Consider the following 25,253-nt stretch of genomic DNA (forward strand, 5'->3'; position numbering starts at 1 on the left):
AAAAAATAGGGAGTTGCCAGGAACTCTCAAGTTTCTGGCAAGGATCTTGCGTCTTGTTGACATGGGAGAAAAGATGGTTCAGGTGAGAGAGTGAGGAGCTAAGTACTCGGCAGGTGTGTTGTCTGTTGGTCAGCCATGTGAATGTATAAAAGGGAATAGGTTTTAATTTAGTTTTGCCTTTTGCAAGACGTAAATTTAAAGTTAATTAACTGAGCTCTATCAAACTGAAAGCATTTCAGAGTAGAACACTTAAAAATTATATTGTGTAAACTTTTCAATTACATTTGTCAACCAGGATTTCTCACCCTTGGAATTGTTGATATTTTGAATGGGATAATTCTTTCTTGGGCTGGCTATTCTATACATTGTAGGATGTTTATCTTGGCCAGTAACACCCTCTCCTCCAGTCATGACAATAAAAAATGTCCCCAGATCTTGCCAACTGTCCCCTAACAAACAAAGTTATTCTTGGTTGAAAATCATTATCTTCAACTAAATTAGTTCATTTTCATGAGAACAGTTGCAAACTATATAGTAGCTACGATATTAAAATCTGAAAACTGTACACATTGTACACTGTACTGTGAATATGAATAGAATGGATTTCTACCAAATCATAGCATGAACATGTTTGTAGCTAAAGTGTAGAGTTGAAGGGATGGGCTGGAGCCATCTCACAGAAGCTACCATAAGCCATCATAAGGAGCCTGGACTTACCATTTGAAGGTGGTAGGAAATGGTCACCTTCAAATGGGAAATCCAGGTTCCTTCTGATTCAATAAATGAGCACCATTCTGGAAAAGAGATTTTATCTAACACTTGGTCTCAGTAGAATGTTCTGTGTGGAGGAGCACCAGAGTTGATCTTAATTACCATGGATGGCAAAGGCAAAGCAACTGACAGCTTGCCATTGTTAAATTTGTTATTAAATCTGTCTCTACAGGCAAACATTACTGTAAGAATATCACTTTAAAGTCTTCAGTCAGACTGCCCATAAGATTTATTAACCATATTATCGTGCCTGGCACTGAGAAAGGAACAGTTTAAAGAAAATATAGATCATACCCTAAGGGAGATTACTTTGATCTAATTATCCTAGAAACACCAAGTTAAGTTTTTCGTAAGTTGAAATGGATGCATCACTCATAATTGCCTTAGCTTCAGCTTTGAGTGATTTGTAGAAATATTGTGCCAATATTTCTACCTTTATAGAGTTCACATTCTAGTATCGCAGATAAGCAATATTTCATAAACAGAAATATGCCGAAGCCTCATTACTCTTCTCTTTTGCCTGAATCTAGAAGGCACAGCATCTATCTGACCACTCGGTAAAGTCTGTAACCAAAACCTGCAGGGTACCTGAATGCTATCTGTCTCTCAGTTTTACAAGGGATCTGAAATGAGGCTGGCCACCAGGCTAGAGAGTGCACAGCCACTCATCCTGAAATTCCCCTTATTTTTGTGTCCATGATCTGTTTACATTTTGAAAATCTAAATTACATGATAATTATTATTTTGCTATGCACTCTTAGGCAATGTAAGAGCAACTTTAAATATCATTGCCCATGTTATAGCAATTTAGACACAGCTAATTACCCAAGGAATCCAGGGCACACACCATTTCACGAATCCTATTTTATTAGATGAAATTGACAGGAGGGATAATGCAAAGCTGCACGATGTTGGTTATCAGACCACACATCATGTTATGGGACAGGATTTGTAATTGTTTAGAGTATATTTTCTTTCAGTTGTATTGGATATATATCTGCACATATTGGCGATGTTTCACAAAGAAGCCCATTCACTCTTAGTCTCCTTGGTCTCTAACAAATTTGTTTACTTTTCTAGAAAAAGATCAATAATTTAATTATGTGCAACTTTTTAGTATGTTTATTTTGTAAATAAAACAAATCAAATATATTCATTAAAATTCTCCTGATGCACTCTCAATTATTTATAGGAATGTGAGACCTTGGGTCAGACTTTTAGCTTTAGTCGTCTTTGTTGTGTTACTCTGCCTAGATCCAAGCACATTCATCTGCTTTCAGTAATAGATTAACTGCTCAGTTACTCCACCGAAGCCTTAGTTTGAGAGATGTTAGATAGGGGAATAAATATACAAAATATACATGAACTTGTATCTAAAGCACCTGTGCAGCCAAACAAGGTTATGTAACACTGCTTGGGCAGTCTTAATAGTCATTTGCCAGTCACTCATTAAGCATTTATTAATCATCTATCTACATTGCACAATTTGAGGCAGTCAGGATTCTTTAATGAAGAAAAGAGAGACACAAGTCCTTACCTTTATGGAGTTCACACTCTAGTATGGCAGATAAGCAATGAGCAAAATAAAAAAGTAAACTCATATAGAATTAGAGATGGCAAGTGCTAAGAAAATGAATCAGTACAGTGTAGGGAGGCTAGGGAATGCCATGGCAGGGAAAGGAGGGAGTGTGGTGCTGGTCAGAATAGCCTCAGGTAGAGGGTGATATTCAAGGTTGAGATGAAAGGAGATAAGGAAGTGAGGCACACCTAGGGAAAAACATTCAGATCATTCTCCAGTGACCATCATCAGCGCCAAGTCTTTAAGGTGGAAGGGCACTGGTATGTGAGAGAAACAGCTGAAAGCCAGTGAAACTGGAGTGGAGTGGAGAAGTGGAGGAGATGAGTTCAGGGTTAGTAGCTCACTTCTCGTTTCAATTTTTAATTTTTTTCTAATTAAAAAATTCAACTTTTAAAAAATATATCTTCTATTCCATTATATGTGCCGCCATGTTAAAATGGTAATTTTTAAATCCCTTGACATTAAGTTTAGAAATAAAGCAAGCAGCCCCAAGCTTAGTAACAACATTGGTAACAAAAGTAACAGAAAAGACTTCCTTCCAGGACTTCTAGGCCAGGCATTTGCTAAACACTCTAAATGCACTGGACCCTTTAGTTCTCAGTAAATCCCTGTGTGGAATAAACTCAGTGCATGTTGTGGAGTTTGGTGAATGGTTTGCTAACTTATCTGAACCTTAGTTTTCTCATTGCTAAATGATGGTTACATAAGAAACTACCTAGTTTTTCTATTTTGGTGTTTAAATGGCATAACACAGTTCCTAAACACGTAGTAAGTACTAAATAAATGTTAGTGCTTATAATCATTGCTAGTTCATAATCAAGGCAGAAATCCATTAATTTAAATTTAAAATTATTAGGTTTTTTAATTAAAACTGGCAGCATGTTTAATTTAAAAATATTATTGATGAACATTAACCATCATAAAGCTCAAGTATTTATTCATTAATTCATTTGACAAAATGTTATTGGGCCTGGCATTGTCTTACTCACTGGTAAAATAAAAAATAAATGCAATATCTCCTGTTTCACTTACAGATATGGGGAAGAAATAAGGAGGGAAGCAGATTATCTTTGTGACATAGGTTATTTTCTAAATAATAAGTATGGGGCTCCATGGGATAACATAAAGGTAGCATCTTACCCAAATGGGGATGGAGAGGGGTTGAGCAGAGACAGTTCTCCCATAGGCAAGTAAGTGTTGGGCAGGTGAATGGAGGCAGTGAGGAGGGTGAAAGCCATCACAAGGAAGGCCCCAGACACAAGAGAAAACTGCATGTTCTCCTGTCTGGACCTTCATAGATTAGCAGATGAGGGTGAAAATATACGCAGGGGCCAGATCATAAAGGGTGGGGTAAACTAGGCTGAAGACTTTGGCCTATATCTGCAATATGGGGACATGCAATTATTTTAAGCATGAGAGTTATACGACCAATTTGTATTTTGGAATGATTACTATGATTGCAATGTGAAGAGTGGTTTAGAAGTGGTCAGAATTAAAGACAGGGCAACCAGATGTGGATGTAGTTGATATTTAGTGAGAGAAACACAGATCTCGTTATGATTTATTATGTAGAGAATGTTGATGTTTCTTTGTTATGACACACTGTTATTTGGGGAGGTGGGAGAACATCAACAATAATTGTACCACAGAAGAAAGACAAAGCCATTTCATTTTCAGAAAAATTTCTAGGTCAACTGATTACTCTCTGTGTAATCTCACATATCAAGATTGAAATCATTGCAAGTTTGTTTGTTTGTGTGTTTGTTTTTAATCTCAGGAACCATTAGATAAAAAGCAAAATTTTAAACAAGAAGTATTTTATAATCCTTCCTCACCATTTTTCAGTTGAACATTATTCCTTGAAAACATGGATTTATAGCCTATATATTAAAACAGGAATGATCTGCCAGGCCGCATAACTGATATGCTGGCCCCGACAAATAAACAACTGGGAGGAAATATAGGAAAGGAAAACTCGGGTTTCAGCAAATTAATGATACTGGAAGAAAAACCATTCAGTCATGATTGTTCAAACAGAATCTCATTGGCATTACATTATGATTAGGGTTTTGAAACTCCCACAGGCTATACTTCTACATCTGTAATTTTTTCGGTAATTTTGCTAACATTCCTTCATTTCACCTGAATTACCCAGGCAATTGCAGTATTACAGTTATAGGGATTTTTACTTTTGTTTTGGGAGACTTATTTTGCCCAAATTACTTGAAAGCTCTGCCCAAACGTACTATTTAAACAAAATGATTCTTTGTCCCACCTTCTTCGGTTTGTTCTAGAATGACCTTTCCCCTCGTTTTCCTCACGAGATGATACTGAGCTATGGTATTAAAACATATACAAGAAATATGTAAATGCATTCTTAGAAATTTTTCAAATAATTCAGTGTAAAAAGACTAAAATCAGATTTTTTTAAAAGTCACTTTAACCATTTCCCTCAATCCATTCCAGTCCCGTCCTTTCCCCATGTGTACAAACACCAATGTAGTGAGCACTCATCTAAACATTTCTCTCTGTATTCAAGCACACACATACACTACATGCACACACACACACACATGCACCATACATTTATTTATTTACTTTTAGATACAAGTATCTGAGACAATACAGGGCTGTGACTAAGAAGTCAGCCTCCAGACACAGATATGTTACCCATTACTGTTATGGCCATGGAAACCTAACCTTTCTGTGTCTCAGTTTCCTCATTTATGAAACTGGGATGATAACATTACGTAACTCACAGTGTTGTTATAAAAATTCACTATTTTGCTATGTTTAAAGTACTTGAAAAGTGATAGTAAATACTCAATGAATATAAGCTACTATTATTTTAAGTGATTTTCTTAAATGCACAGGTATTTATATGTATATATATTTATTATCTATGACTTGCTTTCTTGGTTAATCAGTTCTTGGAGATTTTGCTTCATCAATACATAGACTTTTTTTTTTTTTTTTTTTGAGACTGAGTTTCGCCCTTGTTACCCAGGCTGGAGTGCAATGGCGCAATCTCGGCTCACCGCAACCTCCGCCTCCTGGGTTCAGGCAATTCTCCTGCCTCAGCCTCCTGAGTAGCTGGGATTACAGGCACGCGCCACCATGCCCAGCTAATTTTTTGCACTTTTAGTAGAGACGGGGTTTCACCATGTTGACCAGGATGGTCTCGATCTTTTGACCTCGTGATCCACCCGCCTCGGCCTCCCAAAGTGCTGGGATTACAGGCTTGAGCCACCGCGCCCGGCCAATACATAGACTTTTTAAATCTTCTATATAATATTCTATATATGGCTAATTTAACCATTCCTCTATTGATGGACATTTAGTTTGTTAACCAAATGGGGTTTTTTGTTTTGCTATTGTGAGCACTGCTTGAGTAAAAATCTTCATGTATATGAGTAACTATTTTTCTCAGGTAGATACTAATAAGTGCAAGCCAGGTTAGGAAGATGTGGATATACTTTAATAGATATTGCCAAATTGACTTCTAAAAAACCTGTATCAATTTATACTTCCATGTTTTATGAGGATATAAATTTCACCAAATCCTTGGTGATATATTCTTTTTTTAAACCCGTGAAGGATTTTGATCTCATTTTAGATTTAATCTGCATCTCCCTAACTGATAGTAGAGTTGAGCATCTTGTAGCTGAGAACTTTATGTGAAGAAGCTAGTCATACAAAATTCTGGCAGGAATGAACTATGTATAAGCAAGAACAACAACAGCAAAAAAGCCCAGAATGATTTGAATATGAATGATGGGGAGAGTATTAGACATAAGGTTGTACAGGCCAGCTGCAAGTGAAGAGTGAAAGTCCTTGTAAGTCATCATAAAGTACTTGCTATTTCTTCTGAGCGAGAAAGTGACATAAAAGAGAATAAGTACTATTTGAAATGGGCTTTGAATGATGGGTGGAGATTTATTAAAACAGAGTGGAGGAATGACATTCTACATTGAGAGAATAAAACTGAGAGATTATAGAAACATGAAAACACCTGCTAAAATCAAAAGCATGGTGTTGCTTCTATGTTGAATATTAATATTAGGAAATAGAATTGGACCTGCCTGTTCATAGGAAGTGCTTTGCATGATATAGAACATTTTCATTTTCATTTCTAGAAAACTAGGAAATATTTATGGGGTAATGCATTTATTGGTTACATTCTGTGAGCCAGGTTTGTACTTGGCTCTTTACATGAATAGTCCATTTAAACATAAATGACTTCTATGAAGGAGATGTTATTAATTCCATTTTGCATATATGGGAACCGAAGCTCAGGGAAGTGAAATAATCTTCTTATAGCAGTAATCTTCAACCTAAGCATTAAAGTCAGCCCTCTTCAGGTTAGCTAAACAAACATTGGATGGCTACTGTGCACTGTGCTAGGTATCAGGGATAAACCATCAATGTAGCAAGGTCCCTGCAATCAAGGACGGTGTCTATTATAGCTGTTCCCTTTCTACCCATCAATGGATTTTAAGCCAGAGCATGCAAAAACCGAGCAACTCGGCCAGGCGCGGTGGCTTATGCCTGAAATCCCAGCACTTTGGGAAACCGAGGCAGAGGATCACCTGAGGTCAGGAATTCAAGACCAGCCTGGCCAACATGGTGAAACCTCGTCTCTACTAAAAATACAAAAATTAGCCAGGCATGGTGGCACACACCAATAGTCTCAGCTACTCGGGAGGCTAAGGCAGGAGAATCACGTGAACTCAGGAGGCGGAGGTTGCAGTGAGCTGAGATCGTACCACCACACTCCAGCCTGGGCAACAGAAAGAAAACAAGACAAAGCAAAAACAAGCAACTCTGACTGAAATAGAGAGAAGCATTTAGAAAAGAGAGAAGCTGGAAGATATTTTTAAATCCAGGCAAGAAATCATAAGAAATAGAGAGAGGAGAGGATGAGATGCGATTGTGGTGATTGATGCCTGAATATCAACCACTATTGGTGGTTAATTAGATGTAGGTTGAGGGAAGATGTTCCCAGGAGAGCCTAGCTTGGGTGGCTGCATGACTAGTGATAGCAGGAACTGGAGAAGAGGGTTAGAGCCAGTTAAAGCATTTAAAATTAGCAAAAAATTTTGGTATAAATCAATGGTGACAAAAGCAAAGAATATTTTTTGGCTGTGCATTTAATTGGGAAAGACATTTATATGCACAGCTACAGCGATATTGGACAGTAAACCTGAAATAGCCTTTAAATTTTGAGTTCTCCTGCAAGAAAGCATCTGCAATGTTGAATCTCTGCAGTTAAATTAAACGTTATGGCTATTACTAATGTTTTATTATTCATGGTATACATCAACATAAATGTACGTGCCATTTTACACTTGATAAGAAACACATGTGACAGTGCCAGGCTCAGACAACTTCTGCCTAGATTTGCTGTGTTTCCCCCTATGTTTTATATTAAATTGACTGGGATTCTAGGATTATAAAACAGGCTAGATATTTAAAGTGTATCTTTCGAAGGGCTGAGTTGAATAATTTCAGCAATCTATTGTTGTCTCCATGACACCACTTGAAAAACTATGATCTCTGTGAACTCGCTAGAGTAAGACACCTAAGGGGAAAAAAAATCTATTCCGATTGACAGAATTCTAGGAGATGTCAGTGCCACATAATACTTGCTGTCATCTTGGTAGAGGAGATAGGATGATGTATTCCTTGCTTAGGGGAGTACGATTTCCCAAAAACTTCCTATTGGCTAAGCCTTTTTCTAGGTTTCAGAATCTTTTATAGAACCTGCTAGCTTTAGACCTGTTTCCATCAATGTAACAGACTACCTGTCATAAAAATCAGTGAAAACCATTTGAAGGGTGGGCCTTGTTATTTATGCTGAGGGATCTCAGTCAATATCCAGGTACACAACACTGCTTCATAAACATTTTAAAGTCTTCGCCTGATTCTGGCTACTCTTTCTAAGCTAGTTTCACATTTTAAACCAGGCTGAATCATCCCTGAGATTCTGCTGTGGCAGAACGAGAGAATGACCCATAGCACTAGGTCTGCCCTTAGGGTCTTGGCAGAATTGCAGAGTGAGCAAAAGTGACTTAACCGGCCTCAAACCTAACTCTTTCAAACCTTTCTTATAACTCACATCTCTCCTTCTTTTCCCTTTCTTCGTGCTGGCAATGATGTGTTCTCTGATAAAATTCCTTCCCTTCCTGGCTGTTGATTTAAAAAAATATATTAAAGAAATAACATATAGGGTTTTCTAGGTATACAATCATATTGTCAGCAAAGAGCAGCAGTTTGAGTTCCTCCTGACTGATTCAGACGTCCTTTCTTTCTTTCTTGTCTGATTGCTCTGGCAAGGACTTTGAATGCTATGTTGAATAGAAGTGGTGAAAGTGGGCATCCTTGTCTTTTTCCAGTTCTCAGGGGGAATGCTTTCAATTTTTTCCCATTCAGTATAATGTTGGCTGTGGGTTTGTGGTAGATGGTTTTTATTGCCTTAAAGTATGCCCCCTTCTATGCTGATTTTCCTGAGGGTTTTAATCATAAAAGGATGCTGGGTTTCAAGTGCTTTTTCTGCATCTATTGAACTGATCATGTGATTTTTGTTTTTAATTCTGTTTATGTGGTATACCATATTTATTGACATATGTTAAACCATCCCTGCATCCCTGATACAAAACCCACTTGATCATGGTGGATTATCTTTTTGAGATGTTGTTGGATTTGGCTAGCTAGTATTTTGTTAAAGATTTTTGCATTTATGTTCATCAGGAATATAGGTCTCTAGTTTTATTTTTTTGTTATGTCCTTTCCTGGTTTTGGTATTAAGGTGATACTGACTTCATAGAATGATTTAGGGAGCATGCCCTTTTTCTCTATCTTGTTGGAATAGTGTCAACAAGGTTGGTACCAATTCTTTGAATGTCTGATAGAATTCAACTGTGAATCCATCTGATCCTGGGCCTTTTTGTTGTTGTTGCTTGGAATATTCTTTTATTACCATTTCAATCTCACTGCTTGTTAGTTATTGCTCTGTTCAGAGATTCTGTATCTTCTGGATTTAATCTAGGAAAATTGTACATTTCCAGGAATTTATCCATCTCTTCTAGGTTTTCTAGTTTATGTGTGTAAAGGTGTTCATAGTAGCCTTAATCTTTTGTATTTCTGTAGCATCAGTTGTAATATCTCCTGTTTCATTTCTAATTGAGCTTATTTGGATCTTCGCTCATTTTGGTTAATCTCGCTAATGGTCTATCATTTTTATTTGTCTTTTCAAAAAACCAGGTTCTTGTTTCATTTATCTTATTTATCTTTTCTTTTTTGTTTTTGTTTTTGTTTTTGTTTTGCTTCATTTCATTTAGTTCTGCTCTGATCTTAGTCATTTATTTTCTTCTGCTGGATTTGGGTTTGGATTGTTCTTGTTTCTCCAGTTCTATGAGGTCTGGCCTTAGATTATCTGTTTGTGCTCTTTCAGACTTTTTGATGTAGGCATTCAATGCTATGAACTTTCTTCTTAGCACCACTTTTGCTGTCTACCAGAGGCTTTGATAGGTTGTGTCACTATTATTAATCAGTCCAAAGATTTTTAAATTTCCATCTTGATTTCATTGTTGACCCAACGGTCATTCAGGAGCAGGTTATTTAATTTCCATGTGCCACAGAATCCTTGGAGTGTTGCTTTTCTGGCTGGAAACCTTTGTGTCCAGTGGAGCCTTTGCCCAAATTTTGCTCAGACCTGCTGGGCTCGTTCTACCCATTCAGCCTGGCAGGTTGTGCTCAGCCTGTGCTACCAGCCTGGATCCCACGCCTACCAGGAGCAAGCCAGGCATGGAGTGGTGAGGGGTGTGTGAGCAAGCAAGCATGGAGTCCAGCCATTGCGCCGCCTCCTGCCACCATTAACCTTCCATCCATGATGCCCATTGTGCCCTGGCTCTTTGTGCTGAAGGACACCTAGAGTCCTGTGCCAAGCCACCCTTAGACCTCCTTGGCTTTCCTACCAGATATGGTTTGGCTGTGTGCCCACCCAAATCTCATCTTGAATTGTAGCTCCCATAATGCTCACTTGTTGTGGGAGGGACCCAGTGGAAGATAACTGAATCATGGGGGCACTTCCCCCATATTGTTCTTTTTTTTTTTTTTTTTTTTTTTTTTTGAGTTGGAGTTTCAATCTTTTGCCCAGGCTGGAATGAAGAGGCACGATCTCAGCTCACTGCAACCTCCACCCCCTGAGTTCAAGCAATTTTCCTGCCTCAAGCTCCTGAGTAGCTGGGATTATAGGCACCCACCACCATGCCGGGCTAATTTTTGTATTTTCAATAGAGACAGGGTTTCACTATATTGGCTAGTCTGGTCTCAAACTCTTGACCTCAAGTGATCTACCTGCCTCAGTAGATCCCAAAGTGTTGGGATTACAGACATGAGCCACTGTGCCAGACACCCCCTATTGTTCTTGTGGTAGTGAATAAGTCTCACAAGATCTCATGGTTTTATAAGTGGCTTCTCTTTTCATTTGGCTCTCATTCTCTCTTTGTCTGCTGCCATGTAGCTTTGCTCCTCCTTGCTTTGTGCTGTGATTGTGAGGCCTCCCCAGCCATGTATACCTGTGAGTCAATTAAACCTCTTTCCTTTATAGATTACCCAGTCTCGGGTATCTTTTTATTAGCAGCATGAAAATAGACTAATATTTTGGGCTCATCAGTGCCCAAAGTCCACAGGGGGCTGACGTGTCAGGGGGTTGTCTTGTCAGCACTGCCCTGAGTGCACACACGCTCGGTCAGGTTGCAACAGTGCCTGGGTTTGGCCTCAGCTTTGCTCTGAAATCGGAGCAGGCACACAGAGCTGAGAGGCCAGGCAGCAGGAGCAGGCACTTCTGAGCCTGCAGGGGGAGAGGGGATTCTCAGGTCCCTGAGAGTGCAGAGATGTCTGGGTATGCACCTGCGGCTGGGCAACTGCAGCTGAGCCCAGGAGGGTGGGGCTCCTGCCCCTCCAATTTGGAAGGGGATGGGGTTTCTGCCTGTTCCTGGCTCTCACTGGCTCCCTAAAGCCTACAGCCCTGAGGCACCTCCCACACTGTAGCTGGTGTCTTTGCAGTGGCCACTCTAGACTGGCCACAGCTGCCATCACATGTATTTGCATTGTTGTCTTATTTTAAGAAATTGCCAGTCACCCCGATCTTTAAAAACCACTACTGTGATCAGTCAGCACATAAAGACAAAACCCTCCATCAGCAAAAAGGCTATGATTTACTGATGGCTCAGATGATCATTAGCATTTTTAACAATAAAGTATTTTTAGTTGAAAAAAAGAAATAAATAAAATTTACCAGGCACCACTATGCACTGTGCACATGTGCAACATCTTGAGTCTTGGGTGACTTATTATCTTGGTTTGCCCAGGCCTGATGCATTTCCTGGGACTTTCAGTGCAAAAACTGGAATATTCCTTATCTGAGAGGGGTGAGGTAATTTCCAAAGGTCACACTGTTAATAAGAAACTTATCTAAGATTCAAGCCCAGATCCTCCTGACCCAAATCCCTGGCCTTTCTGCCTGACACTGGCTCTTTTAAGGCTTTGGTGGTTTGATTAAGAAGTCACACTAAATTTTAGTGACTAAAATGTATTTGAATTTTGTAAATGGAACTGTAATGGGGTGAGTTATTGGGGAGGTAGTTCTTGGTGGATATGTAGCAGATGGTAGTGATCACCACTTCCACAACCCTCCCCTATACCAATGCAGACCTGGAGGCAAATATTGAGAATTAGCGGTCACGACACTCTGCTTAGGAATGTTTCCATTCCTAAGACTTTGCCCATTGGGGGTGTAGTGTCACAGAGTGTCATGGGTTGGGAGAACATGGGGCTGCACAGCCTGCATCTCAGAGACAAACCAGTGTGAGTCACAGTTGAGAAATGTTATCTGTTATTTCTACTTCCTGAGTGAAACCCACCACTCAAGAATTAGCAGACTGATTTTAAAATATCATTTTTGAGGAATGTTTTCCCAGGCAGCTTTGTTCTATTTTCAGACCTTCAAAGCTCACGTTTGTATGTTTGAAGATGGTTGTGTGTGTATGAGTGTGTATGTGTGTTTAGTCTTCATTCCAACAACCATCAGGATTTTTTCCCCACTTTTGGTCCAGATGTCAAGGATGAGCAATAACTATAAAGTGCACCAGGATGTAGTAGCTGTATTTGTTTCCAGTTTTAGTCTCCAGATCTGAAAGGTGAGCTGAACTCAACCAAATGTTAGGTTTGTGAATATCTGATTTCTAGAAGATAGATCTTTTTCTAAAGCTTTTTTGCTTGTTTTCAGTTTTCTGCCCCTCAGCTTACTGATAGTGCTCTGCATTCTCCACTTTCATGCTTCAAAAATTCGTATATTTATAACTGCTCTCACAGGATAAAAACATGTATAATTATATGTACTTTTTCCCATTAACCTCCTTGCTCTTCTGTGGTTTTAGTTATTTGATGATTTTCCCCTATCAAGGTCCCTCACATTATGCATGCTCCTATCAGGTGAATCTCCTGCAGGTTCCTTCTTCACTTAACAGAGCATGACACTGTTGAGGGACTGAGAGGAACAGTTTTCATGAATAACTAATGATCATTTGTAATTAGAATATCAATTGTATGAATGGAAATGATGCCACTAAGTTACTTGAGAATGATTAGCAGCAGTGGATTTACCTAAATAGTTTTAAACATTCTTCCAGCAAGCCTCACACACTATCAATTTACTTGATAAACTTTTGATTCCCAAATAGTATAAATAAAACTTCTGCCTACACCAAAGGGAAAATTATATTGTTGCTATTGTTGTCTGTAAACATGTGAAGCCCTAAACAACACTATCACCGAGAAAATAGTTCAACAAAGAACTAACATTTGTTGGACCGTTTGGAAATTCCAGGCACTCTTCCAAATGCTTTGTGTATGTTAAATTTGATGCTCATAATAATCCTATAAACCAAGTACACTATGATGCCCAATTTATAGACAAAGGAAGTGAAGCTTTGAAATATGAAGCAGCTTGCCTGTGTTCACAGAGCTGGTAAGTGAAGAAGCTCAGATTCAAACCCAGGCAGTACTGGTTCCTTAGCCTATGACACTTCATATTTTATATTGATGTTATATCCATTGACTAAGTATTTATTGAGTTCATAATAAATGCTGGACACAGAGATAAATAAATTAGACTCATCCTGCCCTTGGACAGTCTAGTGGCAACAGAATGATGGTGAACTGATAAATTATAGTGCCCTTGTGATAGATAGCAGCATAAAGCAAGAACAAAGTACTATGGAAGAGCATTAGCATATTTTTCCAAGAGATGAATGTGATACTTTTAATACATTTTCCACTTTTCTTAATCAAAAAAGGCTATATTTAGAAGAGGAAAATTAACATATTTGAAAAAAGGGAAAGATAAAACATCATAAAATTATTTTCCGAATAATGTATATACTGTATTTTTTCTTTACTGTATATACATATTTAGAATGATTTAATTTATAAATGAGGCACAATAAGAGATAAACGACAATAATAAAACAGTTATAACAATGTACTACAATCAAAGTTATGTGAACGTGACATCTCCTCTCTCTCAAAATAACCCAATTGTGCTATCCTTACCTATTTTGGGGACTTGATTGATCATGGGTAACTGAAACTGTGGATAAGGAGGTATTACTGTATATCCCATAGCCTATTCAAAGATGTTCCTTTCTTAATTAAATACCCAATCAACATCGCTTTTCTTTAATAATCAAAAAGGCCAACTATAGAGCTACAACAAGGCAAAATCATAAGATTTCCCTCATCTAACCAACACTTGTTTCTGTAGTAAGTTTGTGGAAAAACTTTCAGATGGGATTTACTGTTTTGGTTAGTTGTATTTGGGTTTACAGTAGTGTGTCCAGACACAGATCTACATGTCAGAGACTGGCTGGCTGGATCTGAGTCTTGTATTCACATATTCCTAGGTCAGATTGCTACAGATCTTAATATGGCAAGCCTGGGAACAGCCTAGTTCTCTATATTCCTCAGTCGATTTCTATGTACATCAAGGTTTAGGAGCAACTGGCCTAAACATCTCCATGAATAAGGAAAACTGCTTATGTGATACTTACTTTTTCTTTATTATTTTGTTTAAGATTAATTATTGATAGGTAAGAGCCTAGATTCTGGAAACAGATAAAGTTCATTGCAGTTTGATCATTTCCACTTACTAACTGCAGTCCTACGACAAATTTCTTAACCTTTCATTGCCTTTTTAACAGTTATGACAAAAGGATTAGATATAATGCACAGAAAACAGCCTTTTACTTAATAAATGGTCAGTAAAAACTACAGTATACATATACACACATGCATGTTTACACACATTTATGTGTATGAACATGCACACTCTTAAAATGATAGTAAAAGACCTTCATGGAACAAAAATAAAAACTATCATAAGAAAAAATAGTCATTGTTATCTTTGTGGAAGTGGAGTAGGTTGTTACTCGATTATGCTGGGCCTTTTCAAAGTCGAGACTCATAAAAAACCCTATTCCTAGTAATAGTGAGCCCTTCAGGTAGCCCCTTGCTGCTCCTTCACTCCAGCTCATACTCTTGAGCTAGGAGATGACAGATCTTTTCCTTGCTATTGGTTCCTATTGTTTTGCGTTACACAAAAATGACACTCCATGCATTTCAGTTCTGGATTACTTAAGCTAGAAAATTAGCATGGAGTTGTTGAAAGAGCAGTCATCAAAAAAACTGAGATCTAATTCAGACCTACAAATAACAGATTTATAAAATGGAGTAAGTCATAGCCAGTCTTGGTGTCTGTTTCCTTATGTATTAAGATATAAGGACATAAATTAGATTATTTCTAAGGGTCTTTTTAGGTATAATCTTCTGTTTTTCTGAACTATCTAATTCACTAAGGTATAATTACCTAGTACTCTTGATGCCCTTTACTGCCTGATAACCTGATTTGGCCTTTATTCTAAAGGAATGACTGATGTCATTTAGGAGTCTATGCATAAACCTGGCTATAGATATGCCTTGAATAACCACAAGGTCTAGCCAACTCTTGTCCCACAAAGTGTTTAAGTAACTTACGCATCAGCAAACTGGATCAGAAATGATGTCTATGTAATTCCCACAGAGAAAAAACTGCCTAAAAACTTGGCCAGTTGATGACTGATGGTGCACAGATAGCATAATTACTTCCCAGGGCAGGCATTGCTTCCATCTGAGATGTAGCCAGGGTCAAAATTCAACTCTCTATGGAAGCGGGAGAGAGAGAAAGCACATGTCATGAGCAAATTAATATATGCAGTGCAATTCAAATTCTCCCTTATAAGGGATGATCCTTAACCAGGAAATTGAGCATACCAGAAATAAGCTGCCATTTTATCTCACAGTGTGTACAAATAGAAAAACTATTGAACGATCAGAATGTAGCCAGGTTTAAAACTTGGTCGAAGGAGAAGGAGGGTAAAAAATAAATTAAAAATTAAAATAAATTTAAAAATAAAACTTGGTTGAGTTTGGGCACAGTGGCTCATGCCTGTAAACCCAGCCCTTTGCAAGGCCAAGGCAGGAGGATCACTTGAGCCCAGGGGTTTGAGATCAGCCTGGCCAATGTGGCAAAACCCTGTCTTTACTAAAAATACAAAAAGTAGATGGGCATGGTGGCAGGCACCTGTAGTCCCAGCTACTCAGGAGGGTGAGGCACAAGAATCACTTGATCCTGGGAGGTGGTTGCAGTGAGCCAAGACTGTGCCATTGCACTCCAGGAAAACCCTGGTTCATTTACCAGCCATTGATTTGCTAAATTTCAGACAAATTAACTAACTTGAAAGCTTCCTAGAGCTTACTACCATAAGAGATTGCTGATGAAACAATATTTCTTTGCAAATCAACATTATAGGAGATCTAGTTCCTATGGCTTTATATCAGTTTAGTATTTTATTAGCTTGTATTTATGGTAATACAACTATTGTATGTAATAACTAATGTATATAATAGCGTGTGTGTATATAAATATATATATATACACATATATATATATATATATATATTTTTTTTTTTTTTTGAGACAGTCTCGCTCTGTTGCCCAGGCTAGAGTGCAATGACACAAACATGGCTCACTCTAGCTCTGACCTCCTGGATTCAAGCCATTCTCTTGGTACAGTGTCCCAAATAGTTGGGACCTCAGGCACATGCCACTCTGCCCAGCTATTTTTTTAAAAAACATTCTTTGTAGAGATGGAGTCTTGCCATGTTGCTCAGGCTAGTCTCAAACTCCTGGGCTCAGGCAATCCTCCTGCCTCAGCCTCCCAAATTGTGGGGATTACAGGCATGAGACACTGTGTCTGGCCTCATATTAATATTTATGTGTATTGCTAAAAGATTTATCAGCTAAAGATAGAAGTATTTTCAGGATGGAAATGTCCAGTCTTCCTAGTGCATTTTAATTCATTTTATGTATGCTCATGGCCAGCCTAGGCACAATTGTGAGGTAGGTAACGTTTCTCTTTAGGGGTTTTTCTGTTTTAGGTTACACTTCTCTTTGTTCAAAATATTTCCTGTGTACCTACTATACCCTCAAGCTTTTCTCATCACTTCTCACCTTTTTAATAAAATTCAATTTTACTGGATGTCCATCGCAAGGGCTTGTTAAATTAATTTATGCTAATACAATAGGTACAACAAAACTCTTAAAGCAAGGGAATAAAACTTAAAATATAGAATTTTAGGTTTTAAATAAAGGAGGGGGGTTCACTTTAAAATAAGAAGTTTTTTCAGAACTCCTAAAGTCACATAAGAACCACAATTCTCAGCCTATGTAGAAAGATGGTGCTACAAGTGTTCAGTGATTGCTCAAACTTACACTAGTTCTTATAAAAGACAACTCTGAATCAGGAGTGCTTATATACAGCTTTGATAAAAATAGCTTAACTACTTACAAACAATCTATAACATTTCAAAATGTGTCTTAAATATTTAGCTAGGTATGATGCATACCTTCATTGAGAGTGAGAAATAGACTAAATCAAAAGCAAGAATAGACACTGACCCTTCAGGGCTCAAGGGATACCTATGAAGTGCTCACACATCAACATTTATACCCTAACTGAGCAGATCTTTTGACTTCTTTTTATTCACAGAACAAGACTTTTGTGGCAAGATGGTCTGATTTCTTGTTCTTACCTTAAAAGGGAAAGTAGAAAGAAGGGAAAACTGCCTTATTCTTATTACAAAGTTATGCTGAAGGACTGAAGGCATTCCAGAGATAAATAATAGGTTAAGGAGACAAGTATATGTACTCAAAAGTATTCACAAAGTAGGCAAAACCAGTGGGAAAGAAGGCTACAAAAACAATCCTACAAGCAAGAATTAAGATATTCTTCTGAAAATAATTAAAAAGCAAAGTTGAGGAGTGTTTGAAATAATAAATTTTACAAGCATGCTTATATTTCTTAATCTCTTTCTAAAACTTCTTCTTAGCTGCCTAATTATATAATTTGCAGGATTTTAGCAAAGCATTTCAGTAGTACAAATGAGGAACTGTGACACTGCCCAGATCGCTCATAATGGCTCTGTGTCTTGGTGGGAAAGACAGTAGAGTCAAACCAAGAGACCTGTTGATTCTGTTGAGCCTTAAAGAGAATCTGAATCATTGTCTAAACTGAAAATAAAGCATGAAGGCAAAATTTCTGGAATTGAAAACTGTGGAGCCTGCTTTTGAGACATTGTTAGCTGTGTGGGAGAGGGCAGACCAGGGACTGGAAGAGGATAATCTTGGTGGTTTTGCAGGGCCTGGTATGTGGTGCACCAGCCAGACATATTTTTCTCAACTTTTCCCCACCGTGGTGAGAGCCTAATTTCCCACACAGTTAGTACCACAGTCCTCCTGTGGCAACTGAATTGTAGACACAGTGCCAAAACAGACATAATGGGCCTCTAAAGGTCGGGCCTAGAATCTCCAAGCCTATTAAATAATAGCAAATAGAGCAAACGCCACAAAGAAGTCTATCATCTGGCCTAGAAAATGGGTGAACCATTATTTTTAGTATTACTATTATTATTTTGAGATGGAGTTTTGCTCTTGTTGCCCAAGTTGGAGTGCAATGGCATGATCTCGGTTCAGTGCAACCCCTGCCTCCTGGATTCAAGCAATTCTCCTGCCTCAACCTCTCAAGTACATGGGATTACAGGCATGGGCCACCATGCCCAGCTAATTTTGTATTTGTAGTAGAAACAGGGTTTCTCAATGTTGGTCAGGCTGGTCTTGAACTCCGCACCTCCGGTGATTTACCCGTCTCAGCCTCCCAAAGTGCTGGGATTACAGGTGTGACCCACCATACCTGGCTATTATTAAAACACACAAACATGTGAATTTTAATATTAAAAAGAAATTAGAGAAGGGTGTATAGACAACCAAATGACCAGGTTTTCTTTTCAAAGGAAAATTCTATGTATTAACAAATCATCGTGGGATCAGTTATAAAGAAATTACAAACATACTGGAAATAGGGTTTATATTGTACAATGCCATCAAAGTTTACCTTTTTTTCATGTTTTCTCAAGAAATGTAGGAGACTGTAATTCATAGAATAAATGCTTAATAAACATCTTAGTTGAGTAACTAAGCTAATAATCAAATGATCTCTTAAGTCTCCAAATCTGCAGTCGAAATTGTGAATCTAAAGATATAATTCAAGTGTGCTTAAGATTTCACCGCCTTTATTTTTCTGTAACTCAATTTAATATTCATTTTGAGTTTCCCTTCTGCTTGGATTGTGAATGTAGTGTCAAGCAATTGAGGGTGGCCTTCTCTGCATCTTCAGTGTGACTCTTAGGTGTTCTTACAGTCTTTAAACTTATCTCAGCCTCCATCTATCATACTGCACAGGGATTTTTTTTTTTTTTTCTCTATACTTTACTCAAGAATCAAAGCAAAAAAGGCCTTGGCCGTTCAGTCCTATAAATGAAGGACTCTGTCATCTGCCCTGGTGACCAATTTAGAGGGGCAGGAGCCAGGGTCTCCTTATTTAGGATCCTATAGAGTCTAATTACAACTTTCTTCTTTTTTGCTTCTCCCTCATCCCAATCTGGACAATCTTCAGAGGACAGAAAAAGCAGCTTTGTGTTTACCTAGAGGAAACAGTTTCTCCAAGTATTGTCTACACCCTGATGTTCAAAAGACTATTTTGAAACTCAAGAGCCAAGAATTGATTTATTTTTTGCTTTCTATCATATCTATCTTATAAGTATGTGCATATTTTATCATATCCTTAATACATTTCTTGGAATATAAAATTATTCACTTTAATAAGGGCTTATTCAATGCATAACAATATGCCCTCCAGAAAAGTTTCACCAGTTTTTGTTAAACTATTAGCAGTCTGAGTCCAATTTTCCTACATCCTTGTCTGTACACCAAATTTAAAAATACATATTTATCACTTTTAGTTAAAAATAAAATATTTTGTGTTGGTCTATACTTCTGTGATTACTAGGGAGCCTGAACATCTTTTCTGAGGTTTATCAGCCATTTATATTTTTTATTTTTTGTCCATGCATGTCAACTGCTCATTGTGCTTAGATCTTTATTGACTTGTCAGAAGAATGAAGGGGGCAGGACAGGTGCAGTGGCTCACGCCTGTACTCTCAGCACTTTGAGAGGCTGAGGTGGGTGGATCACTTGAGGTCAGAAGTTTGAGACCAGCTTGGCCAACATGGTGAAACCCCATCTCTACTAAAAATACAAAATTAGCCAGGTGTGGTGTTGCACGCCTGTAATCGCAGCTACTTGGGAGTCTGAGGCAGGAGAATTGCCTGAATCTAGGAGGCGGAGGTCGCAGTAAGCCAAGATCATGCCATTGTACTCCAACCTGGGCAACAAGAGCAAAATTCTGTGCCCAAAAAAAAAAAAAAAAAAAAAAAAAAAAAAAAAAAAAAAAAAAAAAAAAAGAGAGAGAGAGAAGAAGAAGAAAAAGAAGGAAGAGGAGGAGGAGGAGAAGGAGGAAGGGCAAATAAACCAGAAAAAATCCCTTTTGCACTAAGTGTATGACAGTCATGTACTGAAAGCATTTTTCTGGTTTATTTGCCCTTTTTACAGTGTTGGAGACATAGAAATTTATGTTTTGCACATCTGATTTTGTGGTTATTTTTCCCATGGTATTTTTACTTAAGAATTCCTTTTCTATTGAAAAATGATGAATGTTCACCTTTCTTTCATTTTAGTTGTTTTATGTTTTTATTTTGCATTTAAATTTTTAATTAATCTGTTATATTTAGTATAGTGTATGAGATGAGGTCTCCATTATTTTGTATTATTTAATTATTATTAAATTTAGTAGATAGTCCTTTTCTCCTTTGGTCTAAAGTCCACATTTATAATAAATAAAGCTTTCCATGTGATGACTCTCCTGGATTCTGTGCTGTGTTCTACTATATATTTTATATCCATAATAAGATAGCATTTTAATCAGTATAGATTCTTAATAAATTTTAATATCTGATAGATAAATTTCCCCTTTGTTACTATGTTTTAATTTTTTTCACAATTTTGTTGACTAGTGAATTTTCTTTCAGATGAAATTTGGAAATTTTCGTTCCTAATGTTAGCATTATAATGTAGGTTTTCATTGTTTTTCTCCCTCCTGACCTGAATCCCCATGCAGTCCATTCTGTGACCTAGTGCAGCCTAACCTGTTTATAGTTTAGCCACAGTGTAACAAATACTAATGATGATGGCAAGATAACTCATTTACCATGCCTTCTTAAAATTTTTAACTTTAGGTTCTTAATACGATGCTAATTTCAAATTTGTCTCTCGGGAAAAGGAACATTGAAGCTCTTCCCTTTAAGAAGTGTCATTGTCTTTTCAGAGTGTGGAAGGAGAACACCATGAGAAAGCTGTGGAACTACTCAAGGCTGCTAAAGACAGCGTCAAGCTAGTGGTGCGATACACCCCCAAAGTTCTGGAAGAAATGGAGGCTCGCTTTGAGAAGCTACGAACAGCCAGGCGTCGGCAGCAGCAGCAACTGCTAATTCAGCAGCAGCAACAGCAGCAGCAGCAACAAACACAACAAAACCACATGTCATAGGTGAGAAGTGACTTACTATATACAAGGAGTCATATAAATATATACATTTATGTGTGTGTGTGTGTGTGTGTGTGTGTGTGTATAAATTCTAAAATATATTTTCTTAGCTGAAACTAAATTATTAGATTTAAATAATCCAAACAAAATCAAATAAAAGTCTGTGATCTAAAAATGTATAAACAAGATAATTTACGTGCCATTCAGCTATATTCTCCACAAATGTAAGATAATTTGGAAAATGACGTACTTTGGAAGGGGCAAGTACAGGCTCTGGGATGCTTTTATACAAATTAAGAAAATGCAGCCTCTGTACAAACCCAGTTCCTAAGGAGAAGAGTGTGAGCTGGATTCCAGACCTCACTCACCCTCTTGGCCAGTTGCCTTTACACAGTGTATTAACTGCACAGCCTTATAGTGCTGACTGTGAGAAGATCTCTGTTAGAATACTGAGATACAATTTATTGGAAAAATGCTCCCCTGAAAAGAATGAAGTTGAGACCTGCCACTGTTCATGCTCTAAGAGATTCTGAAGTTCTCTGTGGATGCTCCTTTAAAGTATGTCTAACATACAAATGGCCCATAGCTTTATGAAAAAATGCTCAACATCTCTAATCATCAGAGAAATGCAAATTAAAACCACAATGAGATATCACCTTATACCTTTTAAATTGGCTATTACCAAAAAGATGAAAGCTAACAAATGCTAGTGAGGATGTGGAGAAATGAGAAACCTTGTACACTGTTGGTGGAAATATAAATTGCTGCAGCCAATTGGACAAACAATATGGAGGTTCCTCCAAAAACCACAAATAGAATCACCATATTATCCAGCAATTCTTCCTCTAGGGAGATATTCAAAGGAATTGAAATCAGTATGTCAAAGAGATGTTTGCACTCTCATGTTCAGTACAGCATTATTACAATAGCCAAGATATGAAAACAACTGAAGTGCTATCAATGGATGAATTGATTTTTTAAATGTGATAAGTATGTGATAGATATCTATATCTACCTACACACACACACTCACACACACACACACACACACACGCACGTGCTAGAATGCCGTTTAATACTTAGTCTAAAAAACAGAAAATTTTGTCATTTTTGTCAGCATGGATGGACCTAGAGAACATCACGCTAAGTGAAATAAGCCAGGTATGGACAAACAAATACCACATTATCTCACCTATGTGTGGAATCAGAAAAACTTGAACTCACAGAAGTAGAGAGTAGAATCTGGTTTCCAGAGGCTGGGAGGAGGGTAGACAAAGAAAAGGGAAAAGGTGTTAGTCAAAGGGTACAGAGCTTCAGTTAGATAGAAGGTAGTTTAAGATGATCTATTATACGACTTGGTGATTATAGTTAATAATACTGTATTGCATATTTCAAAATAGCTAAGGGAATGAATTGTAAATATTGTCACCACAAAGAAACAATAAGTATTCGTGGTAAAAAATTTTGTAATTAGCCTGATTTGATCATTCCACAATGTGTACATGTATTGAAACATTACATTATAATCCATAAATATATAAAATTATTATTTCTCCATTAAAAATAAAACTTCAAGAGCTAAAAAAAATTTTAAAGTGGAAATAAAATATGTCTAAGATTCTCCTGCCTTTTTCTAAATCCCACTTTGTAACAAAGAATACTAATTCAGGTTTTGCTATATATTTTCAAGAAAATTGAAGAAAAAATGTTAAGAGACTCCATCTTTGAAGTGCCTACTGTGCCCTAAGCCCTTATCACATTTTATCCCTAATACTCAGAAAAAAAAAAACCTTCAAGGCAAGTATCAATAAAAATATTTTTAGATGAAAATATGAGGCTAAAATAGCTTCAGTGGATTTCCCACAACCACATTTACAGGAAACATAGAATTATTTTCCTTTTTACTCTACCAGGTTTGTATCTGCCAACATCAGATATTCTGAGTTATATAAATTTTCATTGCTATCCTTTGGAAAAGACAGTTCATATTGTTAGAAAGCTTTACACTATGATGTCTGCAAATGTGTATTTGAAGTGAGCTTCAAATGTTCTTGGAAAAATGATCATCAGTAATAGTGGTTTTAGATTATTCAATATTAGATTACTATTTGCACAGACAGAAACGTTGGATATAACATGAGACTTTGAATTATTTGTGATACTCGTGAAAAGAAGAAGCTACATAGAAAAGGGGGGAAAAGGTACAGGATTTGTCCTCCAACAGTCCTGAGAATACAACAATCTCTATCTTTTATAGCCTGCTATTTTTTATTAGATATACCATATTTTAGTATCTTTATCTAAAATTACATTCTATCCTAAAAATATACATTTATTGAACATTAAATATTTATTTGAATCTCTTATAAATGAGGCACTGTTTAATGAGCTGCAAAAATGCGAAGTTTTTACTCTCATGCCTACATTCTGGTTGGAGGAGATAGTTAATAAACAAATAAACAAGTAAATAAATATATCCTATTGGGACCAGTACTTCGCAGAGTAAAAAGAGGGGGTTTAAATGGAGAACGACTAGGTGGCAACTTGACTGGGTGATCAGGGATGATCTCTCAAAGGAGGTAATATTTCAGATGAGACTGAATGACAAGAAGCCAGGAAAAGAGAATAAAAAGAGAAAGAAATAGCCAATGCCGTAGCTCCATGACAGGCATGTTTGAGGAACAGAAAGAAAGCCTGGGTAGTTAGAGAACACTGAGTCAGAAGAACAGTGGTGGTGAGTATGGGGTCAGTGAGATAGCTGGAGACCAGGTCACAGAGAGCTTTGTGAGCCACTGAGGGAAGTTAGATTTTATTGCACTGGAAGCCACTTAAGGTTTTCAAGCACAGGAGTGACATAGTCTGATTTATTTAAAAGATTACTCTGGCTGCTATGAAAATAGATTATTGCAGACTGAGAGTGGAAGCAGAGACCAATTAGGAGGCTAATGTATAGTAGTCCAGGCAGGAAATGTGGTGGCTTGGTCTAGGATGATGTAGTTGAGATAGAGGGCTACAGACAGACCAAGAACAAGTCATTTTGTTCACATCCTTCTTCTCTGTTATCCATTCCAAACGTAAAGCACTTTACATTTGTACTTTTAGAATTCTTAAGGTCTTTTTTTTGTAGTAATGACAACTCATTATTCCTTAAACATTTACCCGCTTTTGCTAATTCATTTTTCTCTCATCCGTGATCATATAGACTTATACCGATTCTCCTAATTGATTTGTCACAATGGTCCATAGCAAAATTGTGCGAGTATTTTGAAAGAAATATGTTCCCATTCAGACTTCTGAGGTTTCATTAAAGGCTTCCAAGATTATGCTCATTCAATCATCTTTTAAAGTATATAACTTGGCCAGAATTATTTACTGGGCCATATACTCAATTCCATTTCTCAGTTTCATTCATCTTCAGTAAATCTCCATCTTCATTAAATGTCCTATTGTTTCATCACCACAGACTAGTATTTTTAGTAAAAAGCATTTATTATACAAACAATATTTTTTCTTGCATGAGATATAGTAGAGTTTTATTTAAGTGAACGTGAAATTTATATTTGAACCTGCCAAGATGGCACTTGGAATACACACAATCATGGCCCCTTGAGGTTAAACTGTAGTGACCATTTCAGGTACAAATAAAATATAACCAAGTCATGTCATTCATGGATTTTGTGGTGAATTTCGTCAAAGAGGCCTACATTAGCTCTTAATTACATTTTAATTAATTTGATTTTTAAAGACTAAGTGGGATTTGTCACACTCACTAACTCTTACTACAGTTGCTTCTGAGAAAAGTTTGAAGC

General features: G+C 37.3%; 1 protein-coding gene across 4 annotated transcripts in view; it reads left to right on the forward strand.

The window, feature by feature from the left end:
* The window catches only part of LIN7A (lin-7 homolog A, crumbs cell polarity complex component), a 144,262-nt gene that overhangs the window by 105,359 nt on the left and 13,650 nt on the right, over positions 1–25,253 (forward strand). For all 4 annotated transcript variants that reach the window (XM_074402502.1, XM_003927835.3, XM_039472421.2 and 1 more), the window contains one exon: positions 21,229–21,447. In XM_074402502.1, the coding sequence (XP_074258603.1) occupies positions 21,229–21,447 (219 nt within the window). The remainder of the gene's footprint in view (positions 1–21,228; positions 21,448–25,253) is intronic.

This window comes from Saimiri boliviensis, chromosome 7 (genome assembly GCF_048565385.1).
Source record: "Saimiri boliviensis isolate mSaiBol1 chromosome 7, mSaiBol1.pri, whole genome shotgun sequence".
Classification (NCBI taxonomy): Eukaryota; Metazoa; Chordata; class Mammalia; order Primates; family Cebidae; genus Saimiri; species Saimiri boliviensis.